This window comes from Bufo bufo, chromosome 1 (genome assembly GCF_905171765.1).
Source record: "Bufo bufo chromosome 1, aBufBuf1.1, whole genome shotgun sequence".
NCBI classification, from domain to species: domain Eukaryota; kingdom Metazoa; phylum Chordata; class Amphibia; order Anura; family Bufonidae; genus Bufo; species Bufo bufo.
In genome coordinates this window covers 242,676,408-242,701,761 of record NC_053389.1, presented here as the reverse complement: position 1 = coordinate 242,701,761, position 25,354 = coordinate 242,676,408, and the positions used below count along the sequence as shown (strand labels likewise).

General features: G+C 42.1%; 1 protein-coding gene across 2 annotated transcripts in view; it reads left to right on the top strand.

The window, feature by feature from the left end:
* The window catches only part of LOC121005333 (cytosolic carboxypeptidase 2-like), a 141,855-nt gene that overhangs the window by 30,572 nt on the left and 85,929 nt on the right, over positions 1-25,354 (top strand). For both annotated transcript variants that reach the window (XM_040438005.1, XM_040438011.1), the window contains exons 4-5: positions 11,114-11,299; positions 11,673-11,780. In XM_040438005.1, the coding sequence (XP_040293939.1) occupies positions 11,114-11,299; positions 11,673-11,780 (294 nt within the window). The remainder of the gene's footprint in view (positions 1-11,113; positions 11,300-11,672; positions 11,781-25,354) is intronic.

The following is a 25,354-nucleotide window of genomic DNA, read 5'->3' as shown; positions in this document are numbered from 1 at the left end:
AAAATGCTGCCTATGACCCCCAAAACACCGTCCCCACCGTCAAGCATGGGGGTGGAAACATTTTGCTTTGGGGGTGTTTTTCTGCTAAGGGCACAGGACAACTTATTCGCATAAACGGGAAAATGGACGGAGCCATGTATCGTGAAATCCTGAGCGACAACCTCCTTCCCTCTGCCAGGAAACTGAAAATGGGTCGTGGATGGGTGTTCCAGCACGACAATGACCCAAAACATACAGCAAAGGCAACAAAGGAGTGGCTCAAGAAGAAGCACATTAAGGTCATGGAGTGGCCTAGTCAGTCTCCGGACCTTAATCCAATCGAAAACCTATGGAGGGAGCTCAAGCTCAGAGTTGCACAGAGACAGCCTCGAAACCTTAGGGATTTAGAGATGATCTGCAAAGAGGAGTGGACCAACATTCCTCCTAAAATGTGCGCAAACTTGGTCATCAATTACAAGAAACGTTTGACCTCTGTGCTTGCAAACAAGGGTTTTTCCACCAAGTATTAAGTCTTTTGTTAGAGGGTTCAAATACTTATTTCACTCAATGAAATGCAAATCAGTTGCTATCTTTTATTTAAAGTTATTTTTTCGATTTCCTTTTGATGTGCTATCTGCCACTGTTACAATAAACCTACCATTGAAATGATACTGTTCTGAGACTTTTCATTTCTTTGTCATTGGACAAACTTACAAAATCAGTGAGGGGTCAAATAATTATTTCCCCCACTGTAGATAGATATGAGATAGATAGATATGAGATAGATAGATAGATATGAGATAGATAGATAGATAGATAGATAGATATGAGATAGATAGATATGAGATAGATAGATATGAGATAGATAGATAGATAGATAGATAGATATGAGATAGATAGATAGATAGATAGATATGAGATAGATAGATATGAGATAGATAGATGTGACATAGATAGATAGATAGATAGATATGAGATAGATAGATAGATAGATAATATATTGGATACATAGATAGATAGATAGATACAGATATGAGATAGATAGATAGATAGATATTAGATAGATAGATAGATAGCTAGAAAAGAAAAAATGCCAGCAGCACACCAGAAGTTTCAAAAGAAGCGTGTGGTTTATTCACCCAGAGTGAACAGCAGATAGATAGCTAGACGCACATGTACACACGCACACCAGAAGAACAGCAGATAGATAGCTAGACGCACATGTACACACGCACACCAGAAGAACAGCAGATAGATAGCTAGACGCACATGTACACACGCACACCAGAAGAACAGCAGATAGATAGCTAGACGCACATGTACACACGCACACCAGAAGAACAGCAGATAGATAGCTAGACGCACATGTACACACGCACACCAGAAGAACAGCAGATAGATAGCTAGACGCACATGTACACACGCACACCAGAAGAACAGCAGCATGTCATCTGGTAAATGTGTGTTCCGGTAATTTCTGGCTCACCATTATCTGTTTTGTTGAAAGGGAAACAAATTGCGACCAAAGAGATAATGATTTTTAATCAAATGCAGTTAATACTAGAAATATGCTTCACATTTAGACTGAAGTCAATTTCATTTTTCAATAAAGCCATTAAAGCAAGACGGTCTATTTATCCATAGATCAGACAAAGGCGGTAGTTCCACCCTAAATGTACTTACACATGGGTATAATCATCTTCTAGAAGCAGGTTTATATTCCTATAGGGCAGGGCTGGCCAACCTGCGGCTCTCCAGCTGTTGCAAAACTACAACTCCCAGCATGCCCAGACAGCCTACAACTATCAGCCTACAGCATGGCATGGTGGGAATTGTAGTTTTACAACAGCTGGAGAGCCGCAGGTTGGCCAGCCCTGCTATAGGGGAAGGGATGGACCTGGGCGGCACCCCTAGCCTTTCTTTCTGGGCCCTTAGAAACCACAGATTTTGCGTAATACATATCCCATGGGTCCAGGTACTGGAACTGCTCTGTGGGAATGTGCAGCCTGAAGTCTGTGGTTCACCTGCACAAAGAATTGCTATCATTGCATCCTCTCTGTGTCTCCCACCCAAAATTTGCAGTTATGATGGGAGACATGTGGCTGTCATGTTGGGCAGTAAAGTTATCAAGGAAACAATGCCAAAAGTTCCTATTAAGGAGAATGTCAGCTCTTCTGGCAACTTGGCGTTGCCAGTTATGGGTGTGTACCTACGTGCTAACCCTGGTAAAGGGGAATAGTGAAACCTAGTTGTCAATTTAGATAACTTTCCAGGAGAAATAACAACACAACATAGTTTTATATGAAAAGATGCTTCAAAATTGATATTTTATGGGGAATGCAAGTATTTCCTAAAACAAACTTTTCAGAAGAGGTGACAGGTCCTCTTTAAAGTGGTTGTTCCACAAATGATAATCTACATTTTTCAAACCATCAGTTGGATCTGAATAATTTTGTAATTGCATGTAATAAAAAATTTAGTATAGCCACTGAGTTATTCAAGAAATTGTATCCATATAGCGCCACCTGCTGTTTGTTTTTATTTCTGTGTCCACCTTGCTGAGGTGGTCGCACATGCTCAGTTCCATCCTTCCAACACTATCTATGTAGTGTTAGAAGCTGTGACAGTTACACAGAGAAAGCTGCAGCAGTAATGACACACCCCCTGAGAAACGACATGCCCTAGAGAAAGGACACGCCCCTGAGCTGCCAGCTTGATATAAACCTAGGAAATAAAGCAATGAATGGGGAGATTTCTGGATCGATGTGAGGTCTTTCTAAGATCCTTTATTTTAGACAGGATCATCATGAGACAACACTTTTAGGATACCTGCACACATTGCATATTTGTTTGCAGAAAATCTGCATGAAATCTAAATCAAAACCACATAAAAATGGACAAAATTCTGCACTATTTATCATGGTTTATGTGTGTTGTAGCAGATTTTGGTGTGGATTTTCAGTTTATTTTAACAACCCCATTGAAGTCTATGGGGTGAACCACTGTAGGGAAGGTGCTGAGTAGCACATAAAATTGACATGCTGTGGATTTTAAAATCTGTACAAAATCTAGGGTTCTTCTTTTGCATGAAAATCCACGCAGAAAAAACATAATCTACGACCTTGTGCAGGTAGCCTTTAAGCGTAAAAAAGTTTGCATAATGGCTGTGCTTCTTTGTACAATCATAACTGTGAAGGAGCAGGTGTTTTGGGGCTTTCCTTTTTTTTTTGTCATATTATTCCCTGTTTCAGCTGCACAGCTAGATGCATTTCACTTACAAGCATTGTGAAATCTGCCAGAACTGTACTGTTGTGAAATCCTTTCCCTTACTTCCACTGTGTTCGTTTTCAGCAATCAAGCTCACAGAGCAGATAAGGAGGGGGAAATCACACTCAAAGAAAGGCTGGACGCTCCTGTGATCTTCAAAAGCTCTAGAAACAGTTCTTTTATCTGGCTCAGGCCAGGTTCATATCACCATTTAGCTTTCCATTCTTCTTCAGAAAAAGAAAAATCTATTATTTTGAGTATTATGCTCAGTTAGCATCAGTTTGCACCAAAAAATAACTGATTTGTCTTTTTTTTTTTAGCATCAGTTATGATCTGTATGCATCAGTTTGTGTCACTTCTGTCAAAGATCAATTATCTTTAACGGGAGAAAAAGTACTGCATGCAGGGCTGATCATAACTGATGCTCACAATAAGGGCTCATTCATACGGCCATATGCTGTCTGCAAAAATGCGGATCCGTTTCTTTGTGGATTAGATGCTGTCCCATTCACTTCTATGCGGCCCTTTTTTTACCATTGCACGGCTCAGCAAAAAAAAAAAGAAACATGTCCTATACTTGTAAGTGAAAATCAGGACATGGCCCTATTGAAGTCTATGGATCAGCAAAAAATCTGAATGCAATCCGTTTTTTTGCAGACATGCTGAACTCTCCGCAAAAAAAACTATCCGCATTTTTGCGGACAGCATAAGGCCATCTGAATGAGCCCTAGCGGATCAGTTTTTTTAATTTATTTCTCTTTTCTTCTAACAGATCAGAAGAACGGAAAGCTAAAAGATCACTTAGCTCTGACACGCCCCCATTTCCCGTGAGCCGTCTTCTGAATCTCTGTTACTAGGGACAAATCTTGTCTGACAACAGGCAGCATATTAGGTGGAAGTGAGACCCCTAGTGGCCATGACATTAACAGCTCTTTTTCAGGGGGATGCAGGCAGGTTTTTTAAATGAAGTGATTTAGTTTGCTAGTTACACAATTCTCTATTAAATGAAATGAAATTGTGTGAATGTACAGTGACTTTTTAAGTGGATTTGGATTTAAGCAGACTGGGAAATATTGGCTAGATCCAGAAACAGAACTTACAAACACCTGTATAGAATTTTTAACTTCACACAATAGGACAACTGCAGGACTTAAAGGGGTTTTCTTAGACTTTACAACTGATGACCTATACCTGTGATGGCTAACCTCCAGCACTCCAGCTGTGGTAAAACTGCAACTCCCAAGATGCACACTTGCTTGACTGTTCTCAGAACTCCATAGAAATGAATGGAGCATGCTGGGAGTCGTAGTTTCACCACAGCTGGAGTGCCGGAGGTTAGCCATCACTATACTTTGGATAGGTCATCAATATCTGATCGGTGGGGGTCTGATACCCGGGACCCCGACAATCAGCTGCTTAAGAAGGCACCGATGCTCGCAGTAGCTCTGCTGCCTTCTCTCTGCTCACGAAGCACAGCGCCATCCATTTGATATAGGCTATGTTTGGTATTGCATGAGGCTGAGCTGTGCCTAGGCCATGTGACTGATGAATGTGATGTCACATGCCAGGACGCTACCGCGAGCTCCGGTGCCTTCTCAAACAGCTGATCGGCGGGGGTCAGACCCCCACCGATCAGATACTGACGACCTATCAATAGTAAAGTCTCCAAAAAACCCTTTAAACATTTACTCCGTTTCTTTAGGGGGAAAGGATCTTTAAAAGAATCCAGCACATCTGATGCGGAAGTTTTCTGTAAATACATCACAGTTATGAGAAGAGGGAGACGGCAGAGTAAACAGATGCTGATACACTCCATTTCCATCCATCCGTGCCGCCATCTCCTCGTGGTGTCTAAATCAGTAGGATATAAAGCAGAATATAAAAGCCATCTAATTAAAAACTCCACGAATCTGAAAAAAAATAATCAAAATAAATGAAAATGCGCTTAATTAAAAAGCCTGTTATGTTAATGAGATGAAGGCTTCTTCTTCTTATTACGGATTTGCAAGAAGCGCGTCTGTGAATAACTGCCGTAAAATGAGCACATTTGCTGCACAGATCCGAAGAGCGCCTGGTGACCTACAGCACCCCAGCTGTTGCACAGTTATGTCTCTCGTGGGAGGATCACGGGAATTTTCTTCGCACTGGAGCTGAAATGGCAAATATGTTCTCTCAAAAAATTTCATATCCCTTCTTAAAGGAGACCCGTCCTCTCTCCTGACATGTTGGTTTTAGTAAATAGTCCTAAAATAACAATGCAAAAACTTACTCTATTGACAAGTGGAATGGCAATGTCCAGTTGCCAGTTTATTCATATATTTCCAGGAGGAGTTACAGAGGAACGATGTCATTCAGCCTGGTCATTTCTTTAATCGCTGGTGTTTAAAGAGAACTTCCAATAGCACCCAATCAATCACTTTTGAGGATTGCAACAATTCCAACAACTTATTAGAACTTTAACACTGAGGTTCCATACAGGTTGCAGTAACCGTTTTAGGCTACTTTCACATCTGCATTTTTGCTGGATCTGCCATGTATCAGCAAAAACACTTCCATCATGAAAATACAACCGTCTGCATCCGTTATGAACCGGATCCGGTTGTATTATGTCTAAAATAGCCATGACGGATCCGTCTCTAAAACCATTGTAAGTCAATAGGGGATGGATTGTTTTCTTTTATGTCAGAGAAAACGGATTCATTACCATTGACTTACATTGCGAGTCATGACTGATCCGTCTTGATCAGTATTCCATGACGCACTCACAAACGCTGCTTGCAGCGCTTTTGTGTGCGTCATGGGAACGCAATGAAATTTAACAGAATGCATTCTGGTGCACTCCATTCCCTTCAGTTCAGTTTTGTCCCCATTGACAATGAATGGGGACAAAATGGAAGCATTTTCCCCCGATATTGAGATTCTTTGACGGATCTCAATAGCGGAAAGGGAAAACGCAGATGAAAGTAACCTTACTGTGACTTTCACTAGACAAATTGTCAATGTAATTTTGAGGTGTAAAATTCTGTGCTGATTTCTTAATATAGCTTTGTGGTAGTTAAAGCTCTTGTTTTAATGATACAGAGCCTCAAATCCCCTACATAGACAGAGATAAATACTAAAATTCTGTCTGCTGCCAGCTACCACTAGGGGGAGCTTAGGAGCTTGCTGCATCCTGTTATACAATGAACTCAATAATAAATTGGTAAGTGGTAAGCTCCTAAGCTCCCTCTAATGGTAACTAGTGACAGACAGAACTTTGGGGGTAATTTATCAAGACCAGCGTTTTAGACGCCAGTCTTAGTAACTCCTGCGCCGGCCTCTACCTTCGGCATATCCGGTGCTGGTCTAAATGTAAGCCAGCTTCCTAGCTGTTTTACATTTATACCATTTTCTACACCTAAAACAGGCATAGAAAATGATGAAAGAGACTGGCCTGTCTGCCCGTCCCATACCCCGCCTATGCCAAGCCCACAGGGGGGCTGGCATAGTGTAAAAGTTAAAAATATATATATATATATATATAACACTGACCTGCTTAGAACATTCCAGGTCCAGCGCCGAGCTCCCGTCTCCACCATCTGGGGTCCCTGCTGGACCAGAAGTTTGACATGTCTACATGTACGTCACTGCTGTCAGCCAATCGATGGTCTTTCCAGTGACCTTTGCAGGAATATTGTCACCAAACCATTGGTTTCCAGTCTTGGAGAACCCCTTTAAAGCAACACAATAGTGTTTAATAATAGAAAATCTATTTCTATCCAATCAAAGATGATCTTCTACCATGTTATCTTACACGCTATAAACGCAAACATAGAGACCTTTTTGAGATTTTAGCGACTGGAGCATCACTGATTTGAACCTTTGTTTAGAAGTCACTCTCTGAGCTGCACCAGAGGGCTTTGGATGATCTGCAGTTTTAAGGATAGGCCCATACACATTTGACTAAACTGAACGTGTATGTGTATGGGGCAGTCAGGAGAGATAGTGGTCAGATGAACGATCGTTTGGCCAAACCGCTATTGAATGTGTGTCCCTAGTGTTGTATCCTGATACTGTATGTCTCTATGACATATAGAAAATCACTTCTGGGAGGATTTCCCCTCTTTGACCGCCCTGATTATCATGAAGCAAAAACGAAGTAGATTTACTGGAATTTTTTTTTCGTTCTTTGAACAATCGCCTCCTGTTCAGTTTGGTAACGGAATCCTCCAGGAATGGCGTCATGTTTGCGGTTCTCATCATGTGAGTGTTTGCATTGCTAAATCACTTGAGTGTCTCTTGCATAGAACAAATGAATTCATTATCTCAGATTCTTATCTGATTACTAATCCGCTAAACCATTCATTCCCATATCTAACTGGATGCAGAAATCTATGTGGTGACCAAAACAGTTTCTTTCTGAGATGTCACAGGAGTGTGACTACATTATACCCCCCGTGATTTATTTGCTGTTCGTTGTGCTTCCTCTTTACAGGGGTTGTCTCATCACAACAACTTATCCACTATCTACGTTTGTCCGCCGCTCCATTCAACTCTATGGGACTGCCGGAGATAGCTGAGTGTTCGTACTAAGCTATCTCGAATTGAGCGGTGGACACACATGCACGACTGCTGCTCCTTTCATAACAAGAAATACACGCCCCAGTTTTAGTGACCAGCAAGGGATCCAGTAGTTGGCCCCCACTGATCAGACACATCATGGAACAACACCTTTACATCCCATGACAGTAGCTTATTGTAATGGACAGTGGGTGTGGACCCACTGTACAAAATAACCAGTTTGACTTTGGGCTAAACCTAAGGGCTTTGACCTGGCGGGTCTCCTGGTATTCACCCATTAACCCCTGTACAGGCATGTGGACTTTGCTGCAGGGAAACAACCAAGCCACTACCTCCTGGAATAGTCCTAGTGCAATCCCAAGGTCAGGACAGGCGGCAAGGAGCAGAATCAGTAGTCAGGGAAGGTACGGTACAGAGGTAGTCAGAGAGACACCTTTGCTGGTTACTAGTCACTAGAAAACCCTAAAGCTCAGGCAAGGAGGTGGAACAATCAGCTCAGCTAAATAGGAAGATGATGAGCACCTTAGTCAGCAGCTGGTCAGAGAGCAATAGGGAACGATAACTCGAGCAGCGCTGTAAGAAATTCACTGAGCGCTAGTCCCAATACACACAGGATGAGTGGAGCGACGTCTGCGCCCGCACAGGAAAGTCCTTTGCTTCACTTTGGACAATCCCTTTTGGTTATTCCCAGCTGTATTCTGCTGGGGAATCCACAGCAAGTCTTGCAGGCTGGCTTTACACATTCAGGTTTTTGAAGCCAAAACTCGGTGTGGATGATAAAAGGAGAGGTAGATATAAAGGTCAGATACTACCTCATCCTCAACCACCCCTGGTTTTGGATTCAAAAATTGCATTAGAAAACCTGAATGTAGAAATGAAGCATTACACTTTCTCCATTGTACCTGTTAGGGTCCTCAATTGGGGACTCTGCGGTTGTTTTCTCAGAATTTCCTGATAGGGTATTTGAAAATCCCAGCTGAACTATTATCTGCAGTAATACATGAGTAGTACTGCAGATAAGGAGTTCAGATCACAATTTTCTTTTATTTTCCTCACTGTCAGTGTTTAAAGCTGCGCTGTCTATTTCACCGCAGCTTTGTATGCTGGCCGTATGGGCATAGGGGGCAGTAGGAAGATAAAAAATTCTGATCTGGGCTCCTTATGTGCAGTACTACTTATATGTTACCTTAGATAATAGTCCAGAATCCTGGTGACATGCCCATGCATCTTAATTCAACAAAACAGCTTTGCGAGATGCAATGCATTTTTTTTTTTACTAAAGCCCCATTCACTTCTATGGGGCCAGAGCTGCGTGAAATACGCAGACTATAGAACATGCAGCGATTCTCACGCAATGCAGAACTGATGCGTGAAAAACACTGAACTGAATGTGTCAGGATTCAGTGTGGGTGCAATGCGTTCACTTCACACATCCAGGGGTGCACCTAGCCTTTTTGCTGCCTGAAGCAAAAACTGAAACGGCGCCCCCCCATGCCAATTTCTTAACCTAACCCCTTTGCCACAATCAAAGCACTCATTGCCCATGGCCCTTCCCGCTCGTGTGAAAGGGGCCTTAGGCATTATTTGCACATCCATGTTTTGGTCAGTGATCTCAATCAGTGATTGTCAGCCAAATCCAGGAGTGGAACCTATTCATAGAGATAAGGTATAAAGGAAAGATCTGCACCTGTTCTATGTTTAGACCCACTCCTGGTTTTGGCTCACAATCACTGATGGAAATCACTGACCAAACACTGATGTGTGAATGAGGCATTATGGAAACACATACCGTATGTCTGTATAGGAGCTGTATGCATCAAAAGATAGGCTTTTTACCAAGACGATTTGCAAAGTTGCTTCATTTTTTATTTAGATCTGTTGAATAAATAACAAAGGGGGTTGCGAATGTATACACACCCGTTAAGCTTAATTTTACACACCAAACGCCAATTCACCAATCCCATTGTTTGCAACCCTCATTTCATTCGATTGTGAACAAACATCTAAACCATTAAATAATTAATTCACTTTAATTACAAACACTAAGCAGAAGGACGACAGTATCTCTAATTCATGATAGCAGTGGCGGCTAACAGCGTGGACCTAGTGACAGCGCACTGCGTGTTTTCCCCAAAGTGTCAAAAGACAAATTACTCAGCTTTGCAGCGAGTTTTGTCGTTTTCCTGTTACAGCTACTAAAACAGAGCTTTGAAATATCACAAAGTGACATGTTAATGGCTGCAAAGTCCGGACTCTTCAGAATTCAATGAGACGCAAAGTGATGTACTGTCATTTCAGAATGGAAACGGGTTAATGTAAATGTTCAGTAACAAAGTAGCTTCCAGTCTTTACAGTAAGTCAGCATATTGATGGGCTGCGGAACAGGCGAAAAGCCAGCAGAGGTACAGAACGACTGAAAGGTCAATAGCGTGCTCTCGTACCGAGGAAATTAATGGAAGCACTTTGCATAGAACCATCACCTATGTTGAATCAGTAACTCATTTCAAGTGGTATTCCGTTTGTTATATGGGTTCTCTGACTATGGTCTGACTATCAGTGTATGATCAGTGGCAGTCTGATCTCCAGGACCCCTGGAACCCGTCATCAACTTTATCCTGACCTCACTGAGGGCAGCATAAAATAGTGACAGAAATGCTGATTTCAGCGGTGTGCCACACATCAGCTAAAAGTAAGAGGTTGTTGAGAACCAGCATCATAACCATTGCAGCCCAGGCCTTGAAAAGAGTCAAATCTACCTGAGAAGATTCATGGTTATTCCTAATCTCCTGATCTCCTCGCCCATCTGCTGATGGTTGGCAGTTCTCTCCTAGAGAGAAAGGGAGAAAACTAGGTAGAAGACTGTCAATCATCAGTAGGTGGGCAGGGAGAGCAGGAATTCATGAATAACCATGACTCTTCTCAGGTGGCCGGGACTCTTTTCCAGGCCCAGTCTGCAATGATTGTGATGTTGGTTCTCGGCAACCACTTACCGTACTTTTAACTTTTAAAAGACAGATCGCTGAAATCAACTCACCTGTCTCTACTTTATGCTGCCGTTAGTATAGGCAGCATAAAGTTGATGACAGGTTCCCTTTAAAGTGAGGGGGTTATAGCAATCCTGTGTGACACATCGCCTCCATAGTTTGTGTCTGGTACGGCATCCAAGTCCCAGTCATTTTATAGACCAGAAAATACAATAATTATTTCAGCTAGGGCTTAGAAGAAATAGGCGATTCGTACAGAAGTCTTCTTCAGTATGAACTTGGAAAGTTCTGGGATTTTGTGCTAATGTAAACTTTCTCTACAGACAATTCACCTTTATACTGCTACACCCAGAAGACCAACCAGATTGTGTATGAATACCACTCTGGAAGGAAGGTGGCACGCCTTCGAGAGCCAAGAGATCTCTACGGTGTATCCTCAAACAGCTTCTTCCAACTACCACGGTGGCCATATGAGTGCCAGGTTCTCAAGGAAAAAATTGAGCACATAGGTGAGGAGTAACACTGTATAAATCTTCATAGAAACCATACTGAGTAACGCACAGAGATAGTATAGATGTGTACATTGTAACAATACGGTTATTGGGATAGGTTCGCCAGTGGAATGTATTTTTGCAAAAATCTGATTAATATGGTGAGAGAAATGTTGAGTTCTGTGAAGCCACCTTGCATTCCCACTAGTGACATACAGATTGACAATTCTATAGAAAAGATTGTAACAATTAGGAGATGCACTTAGCAACTAGTCTATCGTACTCCATGCCATTGTCTGTCTCATCGTGCTGTATTATTTCGATTTTTTCAAATGTAAATTTTATATGGAATATTTTGTGGGTTTTATTCATTTTTCTGTCTGTGTTTCAGAGTGGGATCCTCCTGTTCCTGAACCGATGTACAAGTCTTCAGGTTTAGAGCAGGAGCCCACATGTGCTAACCCTACAGAAAGCAAGGTTATCTACCAACTCAATGAAGGTGGGTACAAAACCCTGAGCCTCAAATGGGCAAGTGGTCATCAACCTCAATCCTGCGCCCTTGTACATACATTTCCTGAATACTTTTGCAAAGCACTGTAACCCACAGATTTTGACATGAAGGTCCTTTATACTGTATTATATATATCGTATTTTTTGCTTTATAAAACGCACCTACTTTTCAGAGGAGGAAAATGGTGGGGAAAAATAATTTGAACTAAAAGGTGGGCTAAAACATTTTAATAAAATAACATGTAATGTGTAGACATTACCAAACAGCCAACAGCAGCATTGGGAAACATTATTACTGTAATTAATGGTAACAGATGAGGAAAGATTTAGAACAATACACCTCTGGTCATCTGGAAACCCCAAAAAGTCCTCACTACTGTCCGAACTCAAGCTCAGTGTCTCACTATCAGTGGTATCACTGTCACTGGTGTCTTCATACAGGACACCATCCTCAGAACAGCCTAAGGCATTACTGATGCCACATTTTTTGAAGGATTTTAGAACAGTTTCATCCTTCACTGACTGCCATGAAGACTTCATCCACTCGCAGACTTGGGTGATAGTGGAGCTTTTCATCCGTCCACTGGGTGTAAGATTGTGATTTTCAACCATCCATTTATTCCACTCCTCTGGCATAAAAACCTTAGATGGCTTGTTGATTGACACATCCAAAGGCTGCAACTGGCTGGTAAGCCCCCCAGGAATCACCGCTAGATGAGTGTTCACGTCCTTGAATCTATTTTTTATGGGTTCACTGATATTTGCCCTAAACTGGTTTCTTCAGAAGCCCTCCAGGGCGTTTGGACCACACTTTGTCGATCCATATTCTCATGCAGTTCTCATCCATCCACCCTTTGTCGTGTACATGCACTATTACAGTCGTGGCCAAAAGTTTTGAGAATGACACAAATATTAGTTTTCACAAAGTTAGCAGTTAAAATGCTTTGAGATCTTTGTTTCAGTTGTTTCTGTGATGTAGTGAAATATAATTACACGCACTTCATACGTTTCAAAGGCTTTTATCGACAATTACATGACATTTATGCAAAGAGTCAGTATTTGCAGTGTTGGCCCTTCTTTTTCAGGACCTCTGCAATTTCGACTGGGCATGCTCTCAATCAACTTCTGGGCCAATTCCTGACTGATAGCAACCCATTCTTTCATAATCACTTCTTGGAGTTTTTCAGAATTAGTGGGTTTTTGTTTGTCCACCCACCTCTTGAGGATTGACAACAAGTTCTCAATGGGATTAAGATCTGTGGAGTTTCCAGGCCATGGACCCAAAATGTCAAAGTTTTGGTCCCCGAGCCACTTAGTTATCACTTTTGCCTTATGGCACGGTGCTCCACCGTGCTGGAAAATGCATTGTTCTTCACCAAACTGTTGTTGGATTGTTGGAAGAAGTTGCTGTTGGAGGGTGTTTTGGTACCATTCTTTATTCATGGCTGTGTTTTTGGGCAAAACTGTGAGTGAGCCCACTCCCTTGGATGAGAAGCAACCCCACACATGAATGGTCTCAGGATGCTTTACTGTTGGCATGACACAGGACTGATGGTAGCGCTCACCTTTTCTTCTCCGGACAAGCCTTTTTCCAGATGCCCCAAAGAATCGGAAAGAGGCTTCATCTGAGAATATGACTTTGCCCCAGTCCTCAGCAGTCCATTCACCATACTTTCTGCAGAAGATCAATCTGTCCCTGATGTTTTATTTGGAGAGAAGTGGCTTCTTTGCTGGCCTTCTTGACACCAGGCCATCTTCCAAAAGTCTTCGCCTCACTGTGCGTGCAGATGCGCTCACACCTGCCTGCTGCCATTCCTGAGCAAGCTCTGCACTGGTGGCACTCCGATCCCGCAGCTGAATCTTCTTTAGGAGACGATCCTGGTGCTTGCTGGACTTTCTTGGACGCCCTGAAGCCTTCTTAACAAGAATTGAACCTCTTTCCTTGAAGTACTTGATGATCCTATAAATTGTTGATTGAGGTGCAATCTTAGTAGTCACAATATCCTTGCCTGTGAAGCCATTTTTATGCAACACAATGATGGCTGCACGCGTTTCTTTGCAGGTCACCATGGTTAACAATGGAAGAACAATGATTTCAAGCATCACCCTCCTTTTAACATGTCAAGTCTGCCATTTTAACCCAATCAGCCTGACATAATGATCTCCAGCCTTGTGCTCATCAACATTCTCACCTGAGTTAACAAGACGATTACTGAAATGATCTCAGCAGGTCCTTTAATGACAGCAATGAAATGCAATGGAAAGTTTTTTTTGGGATTAAGTTAATTTTCATGGCAAAGAAGGACTAGGCAATTCATCTGATCACTCTTCATAACATTCTGGAGTATATGCAAATTGCTATTATAAAAACTTAAGCAGCAACTTTTCCAATTTCCAATATTTATGTCATTCTCAAAACTTTTGGCCACGACTGTACACCTCTTCGAATCGCCTCTTTTGGCATGTTCTTCCTCTTGAAAATTAGCATTAGTGGCAGGTTGGTCCCATCTGCGCAGCAGGACAACACAACCGTGTAATGGGTTTTCTCGTGTCCTGAGGTTTTCACCATTACGTTTTTTGCGCCTCTAACATCAACAGTCCTGTTCGATGGAACATCAAAGGTTAATGGGACCATCCATATTCCCAATCTGGCCTATTTCATAGCCATTTTTCTTTCTTGCATCCAGCACATATTTGTGAAAAAAAAGAATCTTGGACTCATTTTCTTTTGGCATTTTGTGCGCAATTCAAGTTTTGGTGCGCATAGCAAGGCCACAGCTTCTCATGAACCTGTAGCACCATGATGGGGATCCAGTGAACTCATCAATGTCTTTCTCTGCTGCTAGACACTTGGCTTCATATATGATCATTTTTGTAGATACTGAGAAGGCATTGTTTCTGTGACGTGTGTTCCACTCTTTCATTTCCACGTCAATTTGTGTCCATTTTGCAGTACGCCCACGAAAAGTGTGTTCTGCTTTTTGCAGCTGATCCTCCTCTTTCTTCCACTCCCGTATCATTTTTTCTGTTGGAGGCGGCCCGAAATGTCTCTCAGAAGCACTGTTTCAATGTTCTCTGGCGTATTGTATCACCTCCAGTTTAAAAGGGATCTTATATGAAAGCCTTTTCTGCTTTGACATCTTTCTAAATTTGGATGCAGCAGGAGACTACAGTACGGTAGATTTCTACAACAAAATACAGTAATAAAAGAAACTGTCAACATTGTGTCCTTCATAGTCATGGGGGCACTGTAGGTGAGAATATCAGTGGATGAAACTGGTATGGGGGAACAGTGGTTGACACACTGTTATGGGGAATCTGTGGGTGAGGGTCCATTCACACGTCCGCAAATGGGTCCGCATCCGTTCCGCAATATCTGGAACGGGTGTGGACCCATTCATTCTCTGAGTCCAGAAGAGATGCGGAGAGCACACTATGTTCTCTCCGCATCCGAATTTCCGGAGCGCGGCTCCGGGCTTCGGCCCCGAACTTCCGGGCCGCGTCTCCCCAAAAAAATAGAACATGTCCTATTCTTGTCCGCAATTGAGGACAAGAATAGGCAGTTCTATGGGGGGTGCCGGCCGGGTATATTGCGGATCCGCAATACACCACGGACATGTGAATGGACCCTGACACTGTTATGGGGGATCTGTGGATGACACTGTTATGGGGGATCTGTGGGTGACACTGTTATGGGGGAATCTGTGGATGACACTGTTATAGGGGAATCTGTGGATGACACTGTTATGGGGGAATCTGTGGATGACACTGTTATGGGGGAATCTGTGGATGACACTGTTATGGGGGATCTGTGGATGACACTATTATGGGGAATCTGTGGATGACACTATTATGGGGAATCTGTGAATGACACTGTTATGTGATTATAATCCCCATCATCCTAAAGAATACACTGATTTACTGTAGGTACTGTACATTACTGTATTCTTAAGGGTGAGGATATGAACACTGTCCAGGGACTCTACCAATATTGGCTTATGGTAACTGATATAACTACCGTATAACCCCCCTCATCCATAGGAATCCACCCATATACTGCAGTATATGGGTGGATTCCTATGGATGAGGGGGGTTAGTCATATTTAATATAGACACATGCCAATTACAGAACAATCCCTGGACAGTGTTTATATTACGGTAAATACGACTATAACCCCCCTCATCCATAGGAATGGACTCATGTACTGCAGTATATTGGTGGATTCCTATGGATGAGAGGGGTTCTAGTCATATTTAAAATAAACACTGTGTCTATATTGAATATGACTATATCCCCTCTAATCCATAGGAATCCACCCATATACTGCAGTACATGGGTGCATTCCTATGGATGAGGGGGGTTATAGTCATATTTAATATAGACACATGCCAATAACAGTGTTTATTTTAAATATGACTATAACCCCCCACATCCATAGGAATCCACCAATATACTGCAGTACATGGGTGGATTCCTATGAATGAGGGGGCTTATAGTCATATTTGGCACACATTATATTTTTCATTAGGGTGCCGTATATTGCCCTGAGCTGTCCTCACCAAGGGACTTAGACAGTAATCTACGGTACCAGGACCAGGGGAAGGCTCATATGGCAGGAGAAATGTAGGGAGCTGATTGGTGGAGGCAGGGGGGGGGGACATGATGCGCTCACCACCAATCAGCTGGATGGCCAGGCAGCACAGAGGAGAAGGGGATCCTCCTTCTGCTCCAGCTGTGGTGAGTGAAGGACGTGCGGGCTGGCGGAAGTACAGTGCATACAGAGAAGCTGCCAGCTCGCCCAACGTGATAGTGTAGTGCATAATGGAAGCACGGGCTGCCCGCCTCATTTAGCATTTGGTGAAGCCGCGAGCCCCCCCAAATGTCTGGTGCTGCTTAGTGCCTGCAATAACTCCCGCCCAACCACCCACGGTTTCATGGCAGCCTGCACATTTGGGGTCACCTTTCATTTATAAGACGCAGTGACTTTTTCCCTCCACTTTGGAGGGAAAAAAGTGTGTCTTATATATCCGTATTTTAAGTTTTTTTAATATATATATACATATATAGAAGAAAAATGGCGGCACTGACTGCAATCAGAAAAATTGGGTGCACGTTCCAGGGGAATCGACCTCTTACCCCAATCAATGAATCCAGAAAATGGACGGCACTCCAGCTGGATAAAAGTGAAGTTTTCTTTATTCAACCGTATGGTTGAATAAAGAAAACTTCACTTTTATCCAGCTGGAGTGCCGTCCATTTTCTGGATTTATATATATATATATATATATATATATATATATATATATATATATATCTCAAACGAATGATGAGGCACCACTTCCAGTATAGAGTGAACGGGTGAGGACCCCAAACTTTATTCAAGCGACGTTTCGGCCTGCTCAATGAGGCCTTTCTCAAGCTAAATAACAGTGCATATAACAAGGTATATATACCCATCAGTCAATACAAATCAATTACAATCAGTGATTGGGCGTGACTTCAGTCAAGTCACGTGATCAGTAACCATATAAATACATGACATAAGTGTATAATGAACATTCTCATATTACAAGCGTACAAATATTTCATAAGTGATCATAATGATATCAAAACTCATATATAGAGATGAATCTCTGTGCTTCAATTGTAAAATAGAGTATGTATCCCTCTCTATTCAATACAAAATTACCCATAATGGACACTGTTAAAAACATCGATAGTCGGTACAGCTGTACCTTATCATAAGTTAAAAACAGCAGGATGGAGCTCACCACACTTAGACACTTGGAACCAGCCGGCATTGGCGTCCCCCCGCCGACGATGCGCATGCGCCGAGTCAGACGTCATTGGCCACGCCCCCCAACAGAGCCGCGCTCACACGTGACCGCTCCATGGACCGCAGCGTCATCCTCTGGAGCGCACCGCAAGAGACGCAGCTGTGAGGGGAGGGAGGCCAAGACATCTGACTCAGCGTCAGACGCACAGCACTCGGGGGCGTGTTTTAGTGACCATGGTGATGTAAACAATCGGGAAACATGCGGGCGTATGCACTGTCACCAGGACACATGTGAATGTACGCAATCTAAATAGCAATGCGCATGCAGGAGCATATAGCTGGCCCAACGAATAGGCCATCAAACTCTGTTGAGTCACACAGAGTGACTGCCCACTCGACACTGGCCATCGCTATTGCACCCCCTTTCCTGTGTGGTTACAGTGGGACACACCTCCCATCTGCCCACACCTATAGCACTGATCTGTGTATAACACCACCAGCCCACAAATATGAGACCAGTGAAATCACACACATCTCATCAGTACTAATAAAGTATCTATCGAATTTCAATAAAAGTAGCGTGCACCATGGTGACAATCCAAGTCGTCAATCGCAGTCCCGCCAGTCTCCACACAATGGTCACTATCACAATCTTGTATCCCAGGTCATTGGGCGGCTCCATCCAGTACATAGACAAAGGCTCATCAAGTTCACCAAAAGTCATCTAGGATAAATGAAAAATAACAATATAATATACATTGATAATCTAATCAGACATATTAGCACTGTTATATGTCTCCTACCCCAGACAGAGCGGTCAAGGACCCCCACGTCGGCGAGTGAAGCACCTATCCATCACCCACATAATTCCCATCTACATTCAGCATTAAGGCCATCCGGCTTCAATGTCCGTAGCCTATGTATCCACATGATCTCACGTTGCTTAAGTAATCTTTCCCTGTTACCTCCCCGTTTAAGTGGGGGTATGTGATCTATCACCCTAAATTTGAGATCTTTCTCTCCGTGCCTTGCCTCAATAAAGTGCTTAGGCACAGGAAGATCCCTTCTTTTTTGCCGAATCGAGTACCTGTGATAGTTCATTCTAGTCTTGACCTCACAAATAGTCTCCCCTACATAGAAGAAATTGCAGGGGCAAGACAAGAGATAGATCACAAATGAACTATCACAGGTCAAGAAGTGCCGTATCTCAAATTGCTTCTTCAGTATCGGGTGTGTGAATTTATCCCCTTTTAACATATAACTGCAGTTTACGCAGCCTAAACATGGGTAGCATCCATATTTCTTGCGACCTATGTAGGTCTGCACTGGGGCTTTGCCCCCAGCCACCTCAGCTTTGACCAGCTTATCCCTCAGACTAGGTGCTCGCCTATAGGACATCAGGGGAGGTACGGCAAATTCTTTGACCTTTTGAAAGTTGCTATGCAATATTGGCCAGTGCTTTTTGATAGCATCTGCTACCTGATAGCTACCCTCAGTAAAAGTAGAGATGAATGGCACTCTAATCTGTTTATTGGTGTCCTTAGGGGTCCTAGATTCAAGCTCATCCAGTTGTCTATTGACTAGTCTTCTAGGATACCCCCTATTGACAAACTTGTCCGCCATCTGTGACAATCTCATGTCACATATCTTGGGATCTTTTACTATACGTTGCACGCGGAGGAACTGGCTCCGTGGTAAGGTTTTGACCATGGACCGTGGATGACAGCTTTCAAATTTCAACAGCTTATTACAGTCCGTTGGTTTGGTGTATAAGTCGGTCACCAGTACCACAGACTAGCACAGACTAGCAAAAGGGTAACAATGTTTTGGACCTTTGACTTTCAGGCTCCACATCTCACCATCCACTACAGCTTCGAACGTGAGACTATCATCATTTTATAGACAATCATCTTGGCTATCTCATACATAAATTGTTACTGTTTTGTTAAATTTTTATTATTTTGTTAGTATTTTGTAAATCCACCTTTGGCTTTCAATATTGCCTGAATCCTTCTGGGCATGCTCTCGATCATATTCACGCTTATCTCGACCAAAATCTGTTCCCAGGTCTCTTCTACACATTCCCAATGTTGGTGCATACTGGTCGACTCACTTGGGTATGAATACAGCTTTTTCTTCAACTCTACCCACAAGTGTTCGATTAAGTTGAGGTCTGGGGACTGTGGGGGCCAATCCAGTAAAAATCTCCTTCACAGTATAATTGCTGTTTATACAGCACGACCTGTTGCCCAGAAATGATGATTGATCTGCCTGCAAGAATGAAAGGATCACCCAAGAACGAAAATTTTGCTTGTTCATCGGGTGATCGGTGGCACATTTAGATGGGCAGATTGTTTGGAACAAGCATTCGCAGGAAATCGGGCTGTGTAAATCCACCTTTAGATGGATTTAGAAATACAAAAGACTGATAACAAATACACTGGGATATAGGGTGAATGGTCAATCTCTATATAAGGCAAGTGTCAATGCAATAATTATCGGGAAAAGGAGTGAGTGTATTTGAATAGGGGGTGGCCTCCCCAATGTAAGGGGTGAAATGGAAGTGCCTGTGGACATTGCATTGAGTGTAAGGTTGTGTTCAACTCTGGGTGAGAGGTTCTCCATATTAAATAGATATACACTATAAACAGTGAACAACTGTCCGAAGCGCACTGAGCACTATCCACAACTGTAGAACAATACTCAATTACACAGGTTCAACCTAAATATATTGAGTTTAAAGGGGTTCTGCACTTTGTTTTAACTGATGATCTATCCTCTGGATAGATCATCAGCTTCTGATCGGCGGGGGTCTGACAGCCGGGACCCCGCCGATCAGCTGTTTGAGAAGGCAGCGGCAGAGCTTAGCCCCGCCCACGCTAGTTGATACTAGTCGTGACGTCAGTGGGCCGGCGGTAAACGGTGAGAAGGCCGCTGTGCTGCTGGAGCGCCGCTGCCTTCTCAAACAGCTGATCGGCGGGGGTCCCGGGTGTCGGACCTCCGCCGATCAGAAGCTGATGATCTATCCAGAGGATAGATCATCAGTTAAATGAAAGTGCAGAACCCCTTTAAGTATATTTATTTTGCGACAACCCCCAAGAATTTGTAGCAGTGTATAAACTGACCTCTCAGTAATTATAGTTCTCTGCAGACCAAATATTAACAGCTATACAGGGTGGAGTGTCACTGGAACAGACAGGGGGACCTACATGGGATGTGCTTTATCTTTCCTAAAAAGAACAGGATCTAGGTGCTCAAGAAACAGCCAAATTGAGCAGAAAAAGACATCTTGTTCATAAATAATTTATAAATCTCCACACAATAGTATTCCCGCACGTATAATCTGTTTATAGACACAGAAAATCCTGTGTATAATACATAGAAAAAACACAATCCCCTCTAGTTACTTACAATCTGTAATCAATTGAAGCAGAGTTTTTTTTTGTACACTTTATCCCAGTGAAATTACTGTACAGAGATTGCCATTAAATAGATCCCTGTGTATATTAACAACAATTACTGTATCTGGTGATTGACTGATATTTTTAAGTCAATATATGGCGTGTAGCTATAGTTATATTTTAAGTTATTAAGAATTAAAAGTTACATTTAATAGCATTTTGATTGGTTGCGAAGTGTGAATTTTCTGGCCTTTTGGCCTTTAATGTATACGTATTAATTTCCCTAAGACCTTTTAAGGGGATAACAATATATGGTTTAACATCCATAACATCCCGCACTACACAGTTATCACATCATTTATCCTGCATGGAGAACTCATAAAAAGAAAACAAATGCTAGAATAGCAACCAAAAAGTGTTATGTACCTCAAAATGATACCAATGAAAACTAGTCATCCCACAAAAATCAAGATCCCATACAGCTCCATAGATAGGAAAATAAAAAGGTTATAGTTCTTGAGATGTGGCTTTGCAAAAACGTTTTCTTTAAAAAAAATGTTTTTTATTGTGCAAAAGTGGTAAAACGTAACAGATTTTTCACTGTCTAAGATGCACCTGATTATAAGACCCCCCTAAGTTTTAGAGGAGGAAAATAAGAAAAAAATATATTTTTCATCACATCTCAAATCAGACCCTCAGTGTTAATCACATCTCAAATCAGACCCCCCAATCTTCATTAGACCACCAATCCTTATCAGACCTCAGATGAGACCACAATCTTTATCAGACTCCCAAATCAGACCCACAATCCTCATCAGACCTTAGATCAGACCTCCAATCTTCATCAGACACTTAATCCTCATCAAATCTCAGATCAGACCCCCAATCCTTATCAGACCCCAATCTTTATCAGACCTCACACCAGACATAAAATCAAAGAAAAATAATCACCAAAAAAATGAAACTAACTTTCGTATGTATGAAAATCCAAAAAGCTTTATTGTAAATATATATGAACAGTACATACATGTATTATAAAACAGGCAGCACAAGGTGGGACACACAGAGGAGGAGCAGGACCCAAGGAGAGGCCGGGAGATCAGTGCACAAAAATACAGGGAAAAAGAATACTAGCTGAAAAAGCATACCTCAGAGTCTCATAGCAGCAACGCCCCAAACACAATGCAACAGAGGCGATTGTAGAGACTGAGGTTAAGATGGAAGGAACACAAAGGAACACAATTAAACATACCCTGAATGGTGCAAAGATCTCTCGGCCAACTCCTGACCCAACGCTGTTTCGCCAGTAGATCTGGCTTCTTCCGGGGCTATCCTGTTATAGCTCTTGGAATGCGATGATGAAAAAAAAAAAAAAAAGTCATACTAAGGCCCAAAACAGGCCGGTCCGTAAAGAGTAAATCATAGGATAACTCCTTTAGGCCTCATGCACAGGACCGTTGTTTGGGTCCGCATCCGAGCCGCAGTATTTGCGGCTCGGATGCGGACCCATTCACTTCAGTGGGTCCGCAAATAAAATATAACCTGTCCTATTCTTCTCCGTTTTGTGGACAAGAATAGGCAGTTATATTAATGGCTGTCCGCGCCTTTCCGCAAAATTGCGGAACGCACACGGACGTCATCCGTGTTTAGCAGATACGCAATTTGCGGACCACAAAACACACAACGGTCGTGTGCATGAGGCCTTAAGCGAAGTATGTTGTGACAAGCTATTTTGGGTGCACATTTATATGGTGGAAAGTATTTGCTTACTAGGATTTTTATTATTTGTTCTTCAATTCAGCCTGATGACTTTTTACAGCTTGAACCTCATAAAAATATGTTTACTAATTTCCACTTAATTTCATCTCCATAATATGTAGATGAGACGCAGAGAACTTCCATCTCCATAGAGACATAATAGTCTCGTTCTGTACCTAAACTGATTAAATTCTTTACAGTTTCTTATTAGCACAGGACGTGTGTGACTCACAGCAGAGGCATTGTTTCTCTGACACTCTATTTTTGCCTTCCACCCCATCCTGCGCTCTATTTTTAATCAAATCATTTTATTTTTGAGGGGGAGGGGAGAAAAATAATTGCACTATAAAATGCTCTTTGAAAATGTCACAGAATGGTAAGATTCATCGGCCCCGTTGGAGAGCTGTGCCTTAATTGCTAATATTTTGAGATTCTGTAGAATTCTCTCACTTTCTCACAAAACTCCCTCCTGTCACGCTGAGGCTGCTTTGTGGCTTTTTTTTTCTTTCCATTTTTACTACCGATATGAATAAACATAATTTAACCTGCTCTGAGCAAGACAGGATTTGGGGAAATGGCACTGAAAGAGTTGAGATCTAAAAGTTAATTGCGTCTCTGAGCCGGAAATGTATATTTATGTGGCAATTAAGAGGTAACTTTGAACCTCGTGTCTCGGTGACACACAATCATACAATTCCATGACTGGCTTGACATTAGTTACTAAGTAAACCCTCGAATTTGGGTCAGTGATTTTGTGCTCAGCCATTCTGAATTATCTTAATCCTATAGATAACCTGCGATAGGAATAATAATTATGTTTCTGTCTTTTCTTATATCTCTCATCTCACTTCTGCCTTTAGCTGAGACCGTTTTCTTTTTTCATCTGGCTGTTCTCTGCACTTTCGCTCCTGCTTTTCCTGAATGTCCTGTGTGAAACCTTTCTTCCTACATTCCTGTGTCCTTCTTCCACTTATTATTCTTTGTCTTACTCCTTGTTACTTTACTGTGTTTTCCTTCTTTCTGTCCAGTTTCCACCTTTTCATCTTCCTCCCTTGTGTCTTCCATCGGCCTCTCCTTTGTCATCACTTACCCATGTCCTTCTTCCTCTGCTATGCTCAACAGCTTTCTCTTACTTTACTAATCCTAGTTTTATTCTTTTTCCCTCATGTGTCCCCTTGCTTTGTATTTCTACAATGTCCTTTTCCTGTGTCTTCCTGTTATCTTTCTCTCCCAAGTCCTCCCTCATTCTGCTTTTTTTCTGCCTACTGTATGTCTTTCTTCTTCTACTTCTTCTCCTGTATTCTCTGCTTTCTCTTCCTTTCTTGTGTGCTCCTGCCTCTTCCCCTCCTATGTCCTGCTTGACCTTCCTTTCCTACTTTACTCTCTTTTTTTACTTCTGCCAATTCCTCTCCTTTGTCCTTTCTATTACTCATTTGCCAGTATTTTCCTTTTCCGGTCCTCTGTGCTTTTACTCTCCGATGTCTTCCTTCTGCCTCTTCCTCTTTTATGTCCTTCTACTTCTTCCACCCCTGATTCATTTTAGTCTCCCATGTCCTCCTTCTACCTCTTCCTCTTATGTCCTTCTACTTCTTCCACCCCTGATTCATTTTAGTCTCCCATGTCCTCCTTCTACCTCGTCCTCTTTTATGTCCTTCTACTTCTTCTTCCTCTCCTGTGTTCTCCTGAATTCTTTCACTCTTCAATGTCCTCCTTCCTGTTCTATATCCTACTGTTTATTCTTCTGTGGTCTCCTATCTATTTCATTCCTGTACCCACCTAATTAACCTTACTGCCCTGTACCTGCAGGAACTTTGAACCTTGTGTATTGGTATCACACACTCATACAATTCAATGAGCAGCTTGAGTTACTACAGAAACCTTCAGAATTTGCGTCAGCCACAATATCAGCCATTTTGTTCTGAGACACTGGACCTATAGATAACCTGTGACAGAAATATTAATGTTTTGACTTTTATTTCTCACCTTATCTTGTCAGTTTTGCCTTTGGCTCTGAACTAATCCTTTCCTTTTTTAACCAGTTGCTCTCTTGGCTGATCTACATTTTCTACTTCTCTGGTGATTCGCGTATTTAATTTACGGTCTGCTTTCTCCAGCATTTCATCAACAGGCTGCCAATCTATTTCAACCCGTGTCCCTAATTCTAGTCCGTCTTATCTTTCCTCTTCCTTATAATTAGTTCCTTCTTGTGGGAATTATCTAACATCTGTAAGTTACATGAATTCTGCTTTGTTCCGTGACTTTGGTACTGTATTGTCATCCTGTCCTCATTCTCATATCTTAATCCAATCTCTGCCACCTCTTCAGTTGTCTTTATCATCATATCTGTCTCCCATTGATTTTCTGTCCCAAGGATATTCTGTTTCACCTCAATGGTTTCATAAATTAGACAAAATGTTATAATATGAAGTCTAATTTTCTTTATCTTGCTTGTTCTTCCACTGAATTTGTTTTTATTGTTACTCATTTTATGTCTTCCTTCACTCACCCAAAAATTTTCCTACCTCTTACTATTCTTCGTCCTTCCCTTTATCTTTCTCCTTCACTCTCCTGTTTTTATCTCGTTTATCTTGCTATTTTTTTTGTGTCCTTCTGCTACATGTTTGTCT